The sequence below is a fragment of the Pteropus medius genome, unplaced genomic scaffold, assembly GCF_902729225.1.
Source record: "Pteropus medius unplaced genomic scaffold, Ma_sr-lr_union100, whole genome shotgun sequence".
Lineage (NCBI taxonomy): Eukaryota > Metazoa > Chordata > Mammalia > Chiroptera > Pteropodidae > Pteropus > Pteropus medius.
Window position 1 is genome coordinate 8185853 of NW_024351543.1, and position 16632 is coordinate 8202484.

Below are 16632 nucleotides of genomic sequence, written 5' to 3' on the forward strand. Positions count from 1 at the left end.
AAAAAAAAAAAAAAAAAGAATCTTCTGGACAACAGCTAAGATAGGCATCCAGAAGTAGGAATATTTTCCTGCAAGCATAGTACAAAAAATAATACAATCAGTCAATCATTCAATCAGAGACTAAACCTGCTGAGGGCTGTGATGAAGCTGCAGGGTCTAGACTGTGCAGCCTTGGTCAGCCTGCCCAGTCACTTTGAGTCTGATTCCATGGCTCCCTTAATACAGAGCTGTTATTTCCCTCTCCTCACATTGTCCCCCCATCTGCTACTTCCCCTTTGCTTGCTCATGAAATGAAAACACCATCCAATCCTTACCCATCGGCTGATGCCCACAGATCAGAACTTTTTGTATTGCAAATCTAACAGGTGTCTCTCTAATAACAAAGTGGCCCTTTCTCTTCTTCCTTCAGGTGGGAGTGGCTCTGAATTCTTCAATCCACTGTTAACTGTTCAATTTCCCCAAGCTGGTGCGGGACCAGCTGAGGTCCCATCTGCTCAGTGGAGGGGCTGTACCATGCTTGGGTGCTGCTAGGGGGCTACATAGAGCAGCTCAGCACTCTGGCCCCAAGAGGCTGCCATCTGCTGGTGTTTCTGAGCTCTGACCAGCCAAGAGGTTCTGTTTAGACTGGGATAAGGGGTGGGGGCAGGTCTGAGATAGGGCAACTCTTTATGATGATAGCCACCCATTTTATATAGCACCCTCCAGCTTTCATGATTTTCACAATGATTCTTTCTTGTCCCCAAACATCTCAGTGAGGCATAGAGCACCATTATGCCCATTTAAAAGGTAAGGAAAGGAGGCTCAGGAGTTTATGCAAGGCAGTGCTGGGACTCTGGGGTTTCCCACTCATTCCCCTGAACAGGATCGTCTTACTGCATGGGGCTGACGTGTGCCTTGCTTCCTACCACAGGTGTGCCAAGCTCTGTGACAGGTTCCTCACACAGTCTATCTCACTTATTCTTAAACTCCGTGAGGTTGGGGCCAGTACCTTTTTTATAGGTAAGAAAAATGAGGTCTATAAAGATTAACTTGCCTATACCCACAGTAATAGCTAGCAGAGAAACAGGTTGGGACCCAAGTCTACCTGAATGCAAGACCCGTGACTTTCCCACCCCGCCCTACAGTGCTCATCAGTACAAATCTATTCTGGGATATGTGTGTGTTTATGCATCTCTATGTGTGTATGTATAGATTAACCACATGCATGGATTCACACATATGTGGGGTCAACCTGGTGGGCACTTGCACCTGCAGGTCCTTGTTTGGGAACATGTGCCCATGCATAAATCACCCCACATGGACAGACAGATGAGCACGTGTTCATGGAGCTCTGCCGATGTATGTGGGTATCTGCCTCACTTTGCTTGGCTTCTCTTCCAGTAGAGGGCCAGCCCTGGGTCAGATACCAGCAGCCCATGATGTGACAGATGATTCTTGGGGCTCCTGGAGGTTGCTGCTCACTCCCGGGCACTGGGACCCATTAGAAGGAAGAAAAGATTGATTTATGCTACTCCCCATCCTTACTCTTATCTGTTGAGGCCCCTCTTGGCCACTTTCCTCAATGCTCAGGCTCTCGGAAGGCACAGATTAAAGGTTCAGAAAGCCTAATGTATGGAGAGTTTGAGGGCCTAGGGTGCTTCTTTGCTCAACAAATAGTTTTTAGGTGCCTCTTTAGTGTCAGGCCCTGGGAAGTTCTGAGAGGTCCTCAGAACACCCGGATCATTCAACAGAAGGCTTATGAGGCTTGGATTACCTTGTAGAATAATCATGGGGGGCAATCTGGGGGTAAGGCCCATTCCCTTGACACCCCACTTCTTACAGGCTGCTGGCAAGTATTAGACCATTCCTTTCCCACGTTCCCCCCTGCCCCCTTGGCAAGGGGTACAATGCCAGGATTGGTGTGGAAGAGGAGGACAGGATGCCCAAGGGCCATGTTGTCTTCCTAGCCTTTTTCAACATCTCCACAGCTAAGTTTCCTCCTGTCATAAGTAGAATACAGCCCAGAGGCAAAAATCAGGAGCAGACACTGACCAGATGGCCCTGCTTTACCTCAGCCAAACTCCTCAGAAGCTATAAATGGTGAGGTGCCTTATCCCCTGAGCTGGAGTAAGTGCTATCTCCTTGTGGGAGAAGCAGGTAAGGGCTTCTGTCTTTTCCATTACCTGCCCCCAAGGAGGGAACATAGGTGGCCTGCTGCTCAACCCACCCCCAGGCCTCACCCCAAGGCACCTGGGCAGTCTGAGGGGCTGATGGAAAGTGGAGAACTTGGAGTCCCATGGCTGGCCCACTAAGTGAATCATCCCTCAGAGTGGCCTAAGGGGTTACTATTTCTCAGCCATAAACTTAAACCTCTGTAGAACCTTTAAGGCAAATCATGTTTTGAAGCCTACAAAGGTCAGAGAGGCCTGTTGCCTGGAACCCACACACCAGATAACCTAACCAGCTAGAACAGCCTCTGAGGCCATATTTGGTATCTGCATATAACTCAGTTATAAAGTCAGGCCTGGGCCTGAGGATGAGGCCCCCGCTCCATGCCCAGCCCAGGTGCTACCACAGAGGATATGGGGCTATCACCCTATAAGCTGCCCCTTTTACAAACTTACAGAGACCATTTTGCCCCCACCTCCCAATCCTTGAATAAGAAGCCCACTCCTTGGGTACAAAGCCTTGGAAGTTGTCCCACTCTGAATCACCCACCTCTGGAATAAATTTCATACGCAAAATTAGTATAAAGAACTAATTTCCTGGAAAGTATCAAAGTTTCAAATATTTCAGCTGGAATTTGGAGCTGATTTTTTGACATTTCTTTTCTCTTTTAGAAGACAAGAGTTAGGGAAGAGAAGGAGAGGTAGAAACCACACACCCATATCTACCCCACAACTTTGAGAGAGATAGAGAGGACCTGCCTGCCCCCGCCCCTGCTTCCTTCCAGACATCCAGTCTTCCTCCTTGAAAGGCATTCTGTCCTGAGTCTAGGTCTGACTTTTGTCAGGATGGGAAAAGCTGGAGGGGAGTGAGGCCCCTGGCAGACCTGGCACACATTCCCAAGGAGAACTTTCCACTGACTTGCTCCTTCTCAGCTGGGGACAAAGCCAAAACCAGGGCACCAGTCTCCCAAAGGAATGAAGAGGCTGGATTTTGGGGAGGGAAAAGGGGCAAGGGCTATGTGGATGGGGACTTCAGTGAGATTTCCCAGGTTCTCCAAGTTCCCAATGCACTTGGAAGAAACAAGAATCTAATTTAAAGACTAATTATAGCTCCAATATAGGCTCTGCTACTGGCCTTTGGGAGGCCCGTGACCCTGAGACCTCAGTTTCCCCTATTATTAAACGAGGAAGCAGCTAGATAACTTCTGAAGTCCCTTCCAGCTGGGACAGTCAAAGTTTTATGACTGTCCCCAGCTGGGCCCAGACAGTCTGCCTGCCGACCTCCCAATGAAACCCTCCTTGCTGGCCTGGCCAACTTCCCACAGACTGTGCTTTGTTCTTCCCTACCCTTTCTTGCTCAGCCTATCCAACAGGCCCTCAGCAGCCAAGCCTCTACTCAGCTGCTAAGCCTCAGCCTGTTTTCCTCAAAATGCCACAAAAAGCTCATCTCTTTTAGATATCTGGTTTGATTAACATGAGTTTTGCCTCAAAGCACTACTCTTTCCATACAGACAAGGTCTATTCTCACATATAATGTTTCCACTATTTGTAATGGTCTAGGAGAGGAAGAGTATATCTTTCTCCTATTTTGGATGAAGATTTGCTTTCCTGATAATAACTTATCAGGCCCGAGGCAAAGGTCATTGGTTCTGAGCATATTGCTGATGGTAGTAGGATGACCAGCCAGCCCACAACTATCTCATCAGCTGACCACAGATGTGTCAGCTGAGGTTCACTGAGTCTTGCTTGCCGAGCTCAGCAGAACTTTCTAGCAGATCCATATACTCCCAAAAAATAATAATGGCTACTTTTTTAAAGCTACTAAGTATTGGGGTAGTTTGTTATACAGCAAAAGCTAACTGAGACAAGTATAAAGCCCATGCTCAGAAAGGACCCAAGTGGATGGGCATGTACTGGGTTTTGCAATTATTGTAGGAACAATGCTCCATCATGGTAGTAGCCTTGGCATCATGGTAGTAGCCTTGGCTACAGAGCTCTGAACGTGATGGGCTCAGTACAGGGAAATGATTTACCCAGGAGAGCATGCCCTTTACAAAGCGGCCAGGTGCTTGAGCCAGGGTAGGTCCAGCCATCCTCGGAATGTGGCACAACCTCCTATTTGCAGGGTTAATGTGCAGACAAGTGCCTTTCTTCAGTGCTTGTACCAACCAGGGGCTGGCGTTCTGTCTCCATCAACCCAGGGTTGGCATGGAATTTTAAGAGTTAGACCATTTAAAAATAGAAGAACATTTTTGGATCATATTCATTTAACAAACAGTTACCATATGCTGACTATGGGCCAGATATATTCCAGGCACTGAGAACCCAGAAGTGCACCTTCATGGAGCCCACCTTCCCATGTAAACTAGAAAGGCCTTGAAAGGGAGGAAAAAAGGAATAGGGATAGTTAACTTCCCTGCAGTGGTTCTAAAATGTCTACAAATTCTTTGATGCTCATCTCTCCAAAGGTGGAACTTAATTCTCTTCCCTTTGAGTATGAAATGTACATAGTAACTCACTTCTAAACTATAGAATGTAGTAGAAGTAATGGTATGTGACCTCTGAGGGTAGGTCATAAACGACATTGCAGATTCCAGCTCATTCTATCCCTTGGGTCACTAGCTCTGGGCAAGTCAGCTGCCACATCACGAAGATACTCAAGCAGCCCTATGGAGAGGTCCACATGGCAAGGAGCCGAGGCCTCTTGCCAACGGCCCTATGATTGAGCCCTCTTGGAAGTAGACCCTCTAACCTCGGTCAAGCCTTCAGAGACTGTAATCTCTGCTGACATCTTCACTGCAACCTCATGTAAAACCCTGAGCCAAAAATTACCTCTAGCTAAGCTGTTTCAAATTCTTGAGCCATGGAAACTGAGATAATAACTGTTGTTTTAAGATGCTAAGTTTTGGGGTAATTTGTTACACAGCAAAGAAAACTAATAATTCCCTCTATCCGTCTCCTTTTCCAATTTTCATCTAGTCCACCTTCCTTTATGTTCTCCATATACCAAATAATGGGGGAACAAAAGCCAAGCTATAGCAAGACAGAAGACTCTGGGGGAACTGAGCCTAGAAGGGAAGGTTCTATTGTACCGAAGTGGAAGAAATGAATACTTAACAGCACCAAGCACTTTCTTTACCTTGAAGCCCAGCCCCACATTATTTTGTGCTTCCTCTGGCTTCCCGGTCCCAGGAAGGGACTTAGACAAGAGGTAGAAATTTGGGGGCAGGATACACAGACTCACTTAAGCAAGATCTCATACTGGCCAGCATGCCAGGGCTGCACATTTTTTAGAACCAGGGTGAACACGTCCTCATTCTGTAGCACCTCGAAGTGGCCGGTGTCTTTGGAGAGGGCCTTGCCATCTCGGAGCCAGTGCACGGTGGGGAAGGGGTCACCAGCTATGGCACAGGAGATGAGGACACTCTGGCCCAGGGAGGCTGTCACTGAGCGAGGCTTGCTGATGAACCAGGGCTGGGTGCCGTCCTGCGGCTCTGGAAGTTGGCAAAGGGTAGAGTTAGGGAGGAAAGCCTCTCAGCAGAGCATCCACGCAGCTCCCCATGGCAGTGAAGGTCGGAAGACAGCACGTTCCCCAAATAACAGCTTGCCTAGAAATAACTTTTATTGGATACAGCACTTCCTTTTTATGGCAAATCTGTCTTGGCTATGTTCTCAGAGGATAATATTAACATGAATTTGTATATCCAAAGCAAAGGAAGGTAGCCCAGAAGGTACAGGGCCACTGGGCTGGGCACTAATGATCTACATCAGATGTGATGATTAAGAGTCGTCACTTGCTTTATGTGCACTTAACTTGTCTCTCCTCTTAAAAGGAGGCTCTAAAGGCAAGGCCCTAAAAGGCCCATAACTCACATCGAATGCTATCACTGGCAAATTGTTATGGGTATTACAAGATTTCTCTCCCATCATTCTATGCAGCTGTCATCAGTGACCCAGAGAGGGCAGGGACTTCAGAAGCCAGGGAAGGGCCACTCAACCAGAGTCTGAGATGTAGGATGAGGAGCTGGTCCCTGGGTCTGGGAAGGACCAAGAGAGCACAGGGTACATAGTGGGAACAAAGTAGGCTCACGTGGTTCTTCTGCCTCCAAATCGCTTTTGGAGAGGCCACGCAGCACCTCCTCCCACTGCTTTCCCCGCCACTGGTCAGCCTCACCTTGCACCGTGAGCACGGCCTGGGTGCGAACAGCTCCGGCGCTATTCCAGGCTTCACAGGTGTATGTGCCCGTGTCCTCTGGGAACACCTCCTGGATACAAAGGCTGTGTCGAGTGCCTCTCTGTTCGAAGTGAAAGTCCTCTGACTCCTGGATCTCAGTCCCATTGTGAAGCCAGATGACTTCAGGGGGTGGGTTCCCTGAACGGGGAGGAAGGGCAGGGGCACTGGTCTGGGAGGTGCTTCCCTGGGCCACGCGGCACATCTGCACACAGTACTGTGACACTGTACTAAATATTTCACTAAACTCTCTATGCTTCAGTTTCCCATCCAGAAAACATTCTAACCATACCTACCTCATAGGATTGTTGGAAAGATTAAGTTTATACAGCACTCTTAGCAGCCCACTAGAATAGCCGATTAGAACAGCATCTAGCACAAAGAAAGTACTCAACTCATGTTCATTATAATTATTTAACAACAGGTTTGGGGAAGTGGAGAAATATGATTTCAGAGGTGAGAAAAGAAAACCCAGGAAAAATGGATTTTAAAATTAGTATTCAGCTGCCTGCTGATCCTGAGTGATCACAGGGTCACCGGTTTGCAGCGAATGTGTTTCCTGCTCTGCCCTGCCTCACACGGGCCTGCAGGTCCAGGCAATGCGCTGTGACTTCACAGTTACTGTTGTCGATGTTCACCAGCAGGAAAGCTTAGGTGCATTTCATTTTGCTACCAAACCAACGTTGTCTGAGGGTGAAGATGGGCGCCAGTATTTACAGGACTTCCAAACACAGCTCATGCTGGATAGCAGTTTCAGTTGGTATTAGTCTACTTTCCTGGGTGGTTTCTAGCAATTAGTTGGGGCATAAAACAATGAATGCCTGTGAGGATTTCCTCTGCAGTAAGAGGTGAACCTTTATCTCTGCTTCCAGAGGGGCAAAGCCCCAGGACAGCTGCTGAGGGAGGCTGAGTGGTGTCAGACTCTGCAGAGTCTCAAAGAAGATACCACATCTGTCTCCAGTGAGTTAGGCAGCACATGTCTGGAGGCCAGGTGCACGGCACTCTGATTTCTGTCAGCTTGAGGCATGTGGACAGGGAAGGGGACCCATTCCTTTGCCTGGAACTGTCATGGGACTGCGTCCAGCCTGCAGTAACAGTGAGCTCACGGATCCTTTATTGCTTCTGCAGCTCAAGAGGAACTAAAAACCCAGGAGGATGACCTCCGAGCTGTCAGAGGGACTGTTCAGTGGCCAGCAAACATTTGTGTATTGAATGGGAGACTTGACACCCCAGAATTCTTTTGCTGTCCTTTAGCAAGAAGTGTGACATCTCACACTGCGCTGCTAATCACATTCTCTTGTCACCCCACTCCTGTTTTAGAAGGACTGCTGATCCATCTTCTCACCTTAAAATTTGAATAGAGAAACTGAGAATATCTTATAAGACAGCAGTCCCCAATCTTTTCGGCACCAGGGACCGATGCTCCTATGAGAATCTAATGCCTGATGATCTCAGGTGGAGCTGAGGCAGGGATGTTAGTGCTGGGGAGCAACTGCAAATACAGATGAAGCTTCATTTGTTCAGTGCCACTCTCCTCCTGCTGTGACAGGCACCAGGAGTTGGGGATCCCTGTTCTAAGAGTTGGGAAGTCCTCACATCATCTGGTTTTGTACCATTGTTCAAAATCTTCCGAGCTATATTGGTCACACTGTTTTCATATGAATCCCTGACCCTCTATCCGCCATCTTCTCTCTGTAGACTAGTTAACCTTGAATCTAGAAAATTGTGCTAGGAGAAAGCAGAAAAGAGGGACCAAGAGGATCCACTTCTTTGGGTCCACAGACTCATAGTCCCATGCTGATTTTCTAGTGGGTCAGTGATCTGAGCAGGGCATTGGAGAGCAATGCCCGTGTTGGAACCATGCCCATTTTCATGTATACCCTGAGGACAGAGATGCAGAGACAGACCTGACACCTGGACTGTCATGGTGACCTGGCTTCCATCCATGACTTTGAGATCAGAGAGGCCCTGCAGGAACAGAGGTGCGACGGGCTTGCCAGGAGCTGTGGGCAGAAAATATTCACTCTTCCCGTCACTCTTCTTTTCTGTGGCAGACAACAGAACATGGGGTGAACATTCATTCATTCATTCATTCATTCATTCATTCAACAAACAGAGAGTAAATGACCCCTTGGCACATGACTGTCAGGTTCGGGTTCTCGCCAGAAACTGACTGCTAATAGATGAGGGTTTGGGGGAGGCCCTGGAGATCACTGGGAGCACGATGTGCCAACTTCTCTGCTTGGAATGCTCTTGCCTGATAGTGGGGAAGGAATGAGGCTTCTGCAGGGTCACGCCCAACCTAGGCCCTGGTTCCTCAGGAGAACTTCAAAGGTGAGAAGTCAATATTTGGCATCTTATGAGATTTTTTTCTTAAATTTTATTTACTTTTTTGAACAAGTGATACCCTCACATGGCACAAAATTCAATAGGCATCAAAGAGTACATGCAAAGTCTCCCCTGTCCCTGTCCTCTAGCCATCAGGCATCTATCTCTCCCCAGAAGCAAACAATTTTCAGTTTCTTGTTTATCTTGCCAGAGATGGGCTACGTGTATAACACACATAAGCAAATAGGTATACTCTCCTTTAAAAAAATAACAGCACAGTATACATAATGATTGGCATCTTGCCTTTTCATTCAGCAGTCTATCTTGATGTCTCTCATAAAACAGAACTAAATAGATTCCTCATTGTTTTCTATGACTGCATGATGCTCCATTGCCATCTCATCGGGTGTTAAACATCTCAAGAAATCCACAGACAGGACATTCATTAGAAGGGCTTAATTATAAAGACTGATTATCCCAACCGCTGGTGTTAGAGAGGATAGAGAGCAAGTGGAACTCTTGTACACAGCTGGTGCAGATGTAAAATGGTACGGGCCTTTTTAAAAAGAGTTTGGCAGTTTCTTACAAAGTTAAATATACATTTATCATATGATCCAGTGATTCTACTCCTGGGTATTTATACAGGAGCAATGAAAACACATATCCACACAAAGATCTGTACACAAACATTCATAGCAACTTTATTCCTAATGGTCCCAAAATGGAAACAACCCAAATATCCATCAACAAGTGAAAGAATATACAAATAGTGATATTGCCACACAGTGGAATACTACTCAGTGAAAAAAAAGGAGTGGACCAGTGATAGACACCACCACAGGGACAAATCTCACAAAAAGTACATCGAATGAAAGGAGCTAGACAAAGAAAGAGTACCTACTGGATGATTCCACTTACATAAAATCCTAGGAAATGCAAAATATAGCGACAGAAAGCTGACCAATGGTTGCTTGGGGCAGAAGTTGGGGAGATGGATTATAAAGGGGCACAAGGAAGCATGTGGGGATGATGGAGATGTTCGCTTTTAAAAATTGTGGTGAAGGTTTCATGAATGAAGTTTTCAGTCAAACACCAAAAACAGAAGCAGTAAATTGTACATCAATATTATCTCAATAAAAACCAAGGGGGAAAGATCTTTCTGAGAGAGAAGGAGCATACCAGCTGGTCAGAGATAAACTAGAACAACTCTCTGGGTTCAGGGCTGGCCCACTTACCCCGATTCTGTCCTCTGGGGAGATGGGTTACCAAATAGTTTTCCATTATTCTTGGAACCCTCCCCAAGCTGGGCTCTGACCTACCTTGCCCGAGCCAAAGGGAAAGCAGCAGCAAAGGGGCTGAGCTGGTGTCTGTTTCCCACATAGGACAGCTATGGAGCAGGACGAGCTCATAGCTGCCCAGTCTCTGATTTTATCCTTTGTCCTCCAGCCAGGTGGCTAATTCTTTTTTTTTTTAGCTCTTTTGTTTTTGTCTTTTGTTGGGGGCCGGGGTAGAGATAGAGAATGCCATAATATTTCTAACTTAAACTCTTAAGTGTTTGGGGAAAGGGATTCTGGTATTTTGGGTTCTTATCAGCACACAGCCACAAATGTCAGGTCTTCTCCAGGAATCTTGTAGCCATGGGGCTACATTTCCAGGGTGCTTTACATACCTGAGAAAGGCCTAACTCTAAACTTGCTACTGAATTTTTATCTGTTGGCACTGAAAACAAAATATGGCCCACTGCAGAGCTCTCCCAGGGTAGCCTCTCAGAATGAGGCTGGAAGAGGCTGGGAAGGCCTGGGAGGCTAGAGGAAAATTTTCCCCAAGGCAAGTGCAGTGTGAAGGGCATGGAGCTGGACCGCAAGGCAGTCAAGACCAGAGGATGGGCTCAGGCCCCCCGCTCCCCTGCCCCAGCCCCCATCATGGCTGTTTCTGACAGAGGGTCGGACAGGCAGACTTGGCAGAAGGCCCCAGGAGTGGGCTAGGGGATTCAGTATTGGAAATGCAGAGATCTCGTTTCTCTGACTGGGCCAGGAAAGCAAGCTGCCTCGGGAGAGTTGAGGAATTTCCTGTCTTGCACAGACTGAGAAGGCTTAAGGACAAAATGTTTTCGCCTATCCAGAGTCCTCCCTGTTCTCCCCTCTCCACTTCACAGAGTCCCCAGCTTCACAGAGTTCCATGCAGATACACTCTTAATCATAGGTGCTGCAGGAACATCAAAAACCCTAGTTCCTTCTCCTTCGAGGCAGTGGTGGCTCCTCTTTGGCCCCTGCCCTCTCTCAGGTCTTCCCACTGCCCAGTGTCCTGGCCTGGGGCTTTGGCAAAGCCATGTTACCCTATGGGTCTCAGCCAGTGAGGACTATAAGCATATCTGTGCCTCCTTCTCCTGAGAGGTGGCCTGGGCACTGCCCCACACGTGACAGCTCACTGGTTCTCCAAAAGCCATCGGAAAGCTAGGATCTGAGGCCGAGTCACTGCCTCTCTCTGAAGCTCAGCGTCCTCATCTGTATCATCACAGGACTTCCGGAGTTTTAGAGAAAATGTGTGAAAACACTTTTTAAGACTATTCACCATCAATAATAACACTTCAGTGAGGCTGGCCCAGAGCTGACTCACACCTATTCACTTGGGCTTAATTATATGGTGAGTTTATCAGTAGTGGCAACAGAACAAATGGAGATTGGGCCTTGTCAAAGGATTACGGGAGGTTTTTTTTTTTTACGTGACCTGAGGCAAATACTGTTATGAATACAGAAGCATTGCTTAAAAATATCATGGGATATATCTAAAGTAAATAGAGAACAAATTTTCATTGTACTCCCTTCAGGAGAGAAAGGCAGTGACTGAATTTGTGGGAGCCAGCCTGGGGCAGCCATTTAGTTGCAGTGTCACTCATGGCCTCTGGCCCTGTTCTTTCTTCCCCAAGGCCCCACGGCAAGAAGGAGGGAAGAGGGACCTGACTAGGAGTAACTTTGCTAGATGAACCTGTTCTCAGACCTTCCGTTTGGGATCACATGGGTCTCAAGTGACTGAATCCAGACTTGTGAATGGCTGAGTCATCCCCAGCGTTCCTATGCCCCAAATTATTCATGGGGTGTGAAAGCCAACCAACCTTCTTCCCTAGAAACACATCTGCGCTGGGAATTGGAGTCAGTGAGGATCTCAGTTTTTGGGCAAGCAGCTTTCTTTAGGAGCCCTGAGAAAAGCAGTCCTAATAGCATCCTGAAACCCCAGCCCAAGCCCACTACCCTGCTTCAGTGACTGAGAGGCCAAGATGTGCTCATGTAGAGTGAGTTGCTCAAAGTCACATAGTCTGTTATAGGCAGACCCAGAGCTAATTCCCGGGCCTTCAGACAGCAAGGCCAAACTGTCCTAGAGGCCATCCCTTCTAAGGGAACCAGCCTTCTCCAGTGATGCCCATAGTGAACTCTCCATGAGGACAAATGTATTACCTGCTAACCACATCCTAGACCCTTGACAAGGGAGAAATGCTAAAGCAGACCAGGCAAGACAGGCAAAAAAGGGCAGTGTGTACATATTCCATTTAATTCCAAAGCCAAACAATTTATACTGACTCATCTGTGGCCTATAGATCAGACATCAGTTTATGCTCACTCTCATGTGGTTGTAGATAAAATAAGAAGACAGATGGACACGGGCGCTCTGAACACATGGCTCTAGCTCTGTGAGCTAAAGCAAGTTCCCCACCTAAGCCTCAGTGTCGTCTCCTCTAAATTACTGATAATATAATTTTCATCAATTATTGATGATAACATAATATTGATAAGTATACTGTACATATCATCAGTATCACCCATGATAAATACTGCTTGGTTTTTAGATGATTAAAAGAAATAACACGTAAAACAGCTAGAACAATATCTGGCACATAATAAGTATAAAAATAAATGTTTCGTGCCTTTCCTAATCCAACTGATCTTTTTGGTTGCAAACTCAATCATACAATAACTACAATGAGAAAAGTCTCCCCAAATCAGGACATTCACATTTAATCAGGCAGGGATCTGAGAGCCACCAGTGAGATAACATTATGATAATTCTTTACAAATTTCAGCACTTCAAGAGTCTAAAGGATGCTCATGACTCTGTTCAGTGTTATCCTCAACTTCTTCTGAAATGGAGGAGATTGTGTGCCCATTTTACAGTGGAAGGAGCTGAGGCTCAGAGAAGGAAGCTGCCCACTCCCCACCCCTCGCCCCAAGGTCTAGGGGTTGACGTGGCTCTGGTCTGAGCTCTCTCCTTCCACTGTCCTGAGAACACAGGCGAGCCACCTAGATTCCACAGGGAGCCTTCCGTCATTGTGCTCATTCCCAGAGTCACCAATTACTCTAGAGATGTGCTCTTGTGGGGCAGTGCTTTAGCTGTCATCTGTCACCACCCTCGTTTGAGGCAGGGTAGGAGGACGAGGGTCTGAGGTGAGGGTCCTAGCGGCAATGGCACTTCAGGGAACCTGAGCCTTCTTCATTTGGGGAGGGCAGGTACTGGCCGTGGTGCACGAATAGCTAAGGAGGGGTCTCTGGGACCCAGGAACAGACTTGTTGCCCAGCTCAAATGGGACCAGATTAAATATACCCCAGGTTTTCCCCACAGCTGTGCTTCCTGCTGCTCTGATGAGACCAAACCCAGAGAGGGCCTACTCTCTGGAATCCAGGAAGGGCGGGACCTCCTTGACTTACTGGCCTAGGATTAAAGATTTAAAGTGTACGGATCCATTGCTCTGGTACTTGGTCAATTGGCCAATGACTCCCCATTCACTCACTGACTCACTTTGTCATTAAACTGAGTAGCTAGCTATTGATGTTCTGTTCCATTCTGATAGAAAGGAAAAGAACCAGGCCTTCCAATGGGGGAGACAGGAACTAAGATTAAGAATACTTATAAGCAGTTTACTGACAAGTAAAAATGATGCCATGTAGACTAAAGCTGTCCATAGGACTTGAGAAAGGGAAACAGTAGGAAAAAGGGAAGAATAGAAAGAGAGGAAAAGAGAAAGAGAAGAAGAGAGAAGGAATGTGGGAGAGAGATGGAGGGGAGAAAGGAAGCAGAGGGAGAGAGACATGGCTTTCTGATCCCACCGATCCTGAGTTCCTCCTCCTTGGCCATTTTTGCTCTGTTTTGACTCATCGGAAACTGTGTTTGAAGACAGTTCTTAATCATAAACTGAAACATTAAATTATTGCTCTGGTGAAGCAAAAGTGTCAGACAAATGACCTATGCAAAGTGGAAAGCGCACGGGCTGGAGCAGCCGGGGGCCCAGTGCGGCCGCATCTTCTTAGCTGGGTTGTCGGGCAACTGACTTAACCATTTTCTTCATTCACAGAATTCATTCAAAAGTGGAAAGCGGACTTGTTATGGGAATTAAATAAAACAAAGCAGCTTTTTAACTGATTAGATTTTTTAATCAAAACAATGTTCTCCATTAAAAACACTGATAGTAGTTTTAGTTTAAACTCTAACATAAATTGGTATTAAACTGATATTTTATTTTGAAAAGATTTTAACTGGAGAAAGAGTTAAATAGTCATGCAACAGGTACAATTTACCTCTCTCATTTAACCCGTTCCCCAAACCTGGAGACATGAAGGAGGCCTTTAGCTCCTCTTGGGCTTGAAATTAAGAAAGCCCTCTAGCCTGTGTCCCAGTGTCTGGCTGTGATCTCAGCGGTTCCTTCTACACTACGGTAATTCTCCTGTTCTTCCCTTTGGAGTCCTTCCTTTCCATTCTACGATTTTAGTTGGAAAATCAATTCTGAATTTCTCGTTAGAAGTATGTTCTCCACCTGCCAACTTTTACTAGCCAACTTCATGCTCTTTGAAGCACCATGTTTCTGTATCTGAATTTGCGTTAAATGCACATGCTTACACGTGAGTCCTCGAGGAATTTTCCTTGAAAATGGCCCTCTGCAGTCTCTCAGCTCATTCAAAACTTCTTTCAGATTAAGACGAAAAGTTGTGGAATGTGACATTTGAAGTGTTTAAACAGATGACACAGAAATATAAAACAGAGACAGAATGTTGGTAGGAAACCATCTAAAGAGCTCTTTGTTGCAGAGGACCTCCACCTACTGTTGTCACAGGCATTTACTAAGTCCCACTGTCGGAGCCCCAGCCTCTGTCTGTCAGCAACTCAAGAGCATTCAAGATTCACAGGCGATCACCAAATGAAAATGGACATGCAATGGCCCTCCTCTACTTCCTAACGTCCCCTCTCCCAACGCTTCTTAAGCAGGTAGATACACAGACCTCTTGGAATGTTAGGGGAGAGGAAGTGATTGATTGCCTTTATCTCAAATCTACTGAGGATTTTCCTTAATTGTCAAGGTGGCTATTTTGCTTTGTCATTACAATGAAAAAATACCATTCTGACAGTATATCTGATTCCCTCCAAACACTTTTATACTATGGAAATTCAGTAAATCATTAACCAAAGAAAATTCTAGAAGCACAGTCCTCCCTTCTTCCTTTATTTGGTGCTCAATATCCAGCATAGTTTAGGGATCGAAGACTAGCCTCCTCCTTTCCCTAAATTCTAGGACTATTGGCTCTAGAGGACTCATCAAAAAAGGTTACTATCACCCAGCTGAAACGGGAGCATGGCTTCTCTCCATCTGCAGGGTGCCTGTGCAAGGGACAAATCCCCAGGGAGGTATCTGACTTCTCTTCCAACAAAAGTCCTAATCAAATAAATCTACTTGGAGAGTCAATACAATATCTATATCCATGGCACACAGAGATTCTTCCCCCATAGCCTTGTTCTCTTTTGGCTTTTCTTCCCCCACTGACTTCTCTAGAACCTAAGAAGCAAAAGAAAAGAGAAGTGTGTGTGGAAAAGAATGAAAGGAAACAATGGCATAGGGCATCCCGAAAAAGATCTCTGACCAGTAATGACAGGGTTGCTAGATGGGGAGCTGGGATCATTGCCACCATGGCCTTCTTACTGCCTCAGAAGTTATCATCAAACTCTAAATGTCTTAAGGCATAGCATCCAAACCGCCCAGTGTTCCTTCCCGATGAGTGCCTGGAAACCTCGCTCCTCACCACAGTCACAGCGAGGATCACATCTGTCATTATAGACACAGAGCTGTAATTCTGGATGGCATTCTTAACCAAAGACTCCAAGCAAGTAAATGGCAGATGTGACCCACAACGCAGTGTGGAAGTGGACAGTTATAAATCTCCAATTAGTAAAACGAGGCTCAAGTTCTATGATTTCGACACAAATGTACAAATGTATACTTGGAAGCCCTTCTGTGACATGAAGGACCTGCATGTCCAAATTCTGTTGTAGTCAATCAACCTATATAAAAGAAAAATATTGGTTTTAAAACAATTTACCATTTAATTGCTGGCCTTCTTAGAATTTAAAAGACTTTTGGACAGATAAGGTTCTTAAGAAATAAAAGACAAGTTAAAACTGATGTTCATCCTTCTCCTTCGATAAATTTCCCTTTAGCTAACATAAGTATTAAAAAGTTTTTAGAGTTTTTAAACTCATGGTGGGCAGGGGCCATACCTGACACGAACTAGACAAATTATATAGTGTCTAAAGTACCTGAGCATAATATAGGAGAGAGGAAGTGGCGGCCGGTGTCTTCCAATCATGCAGGCTCTCAGTGCTCTAAGTTGCCCCACAGAGTACCTACCTGTCACTAACCTGAAAAAACTGGGCTTCTACTGATGCTTCCACTGTGAATGGCTGACTTCACTGGTGCCCGCTGTTTTCATTACAAGCTCTTCATCAAAACAAATACTCTAACACATATGTTTATTAAGTTTCATTTTTTCTAGAGATCTTTTTTTTTTTAAATGTACTCACATTTTATGTCCTTAGGTGCCTTTAAGAAACCCAGCAGGTCTTCAGTTAAATAAACAAACCAATAGGCTGAAAAGCTATGTCAGAATGGGT

At 46.0% G+C, this 16632-nt stretch overlaps 1 protein-coding gene across 1 annotated transcript in view; it reads right to left on the reverse strand.

The window, feature by feature from the left end:
- Positions 1-16632, reverse strand: part of MYLK (myosin light chain kinase) — a 159878-nt gene that overhangs the window by 75123 nt on the left and 68123 nt on the right. Inside the window, 5 exon segments of the mRNA XM_039843215.1 lie at positions 4900-4919; positions 5305-5315; positions 5354-5641; positions 6322-6519; positions 8286-8423. Of these exon segments, the coding sequence (XP_039699149.1) occupies positions 4900-4919; positions 5305-5315; positions 5354-5641; positions 6322-6519; positions 8286-8423 (655 nt within the window).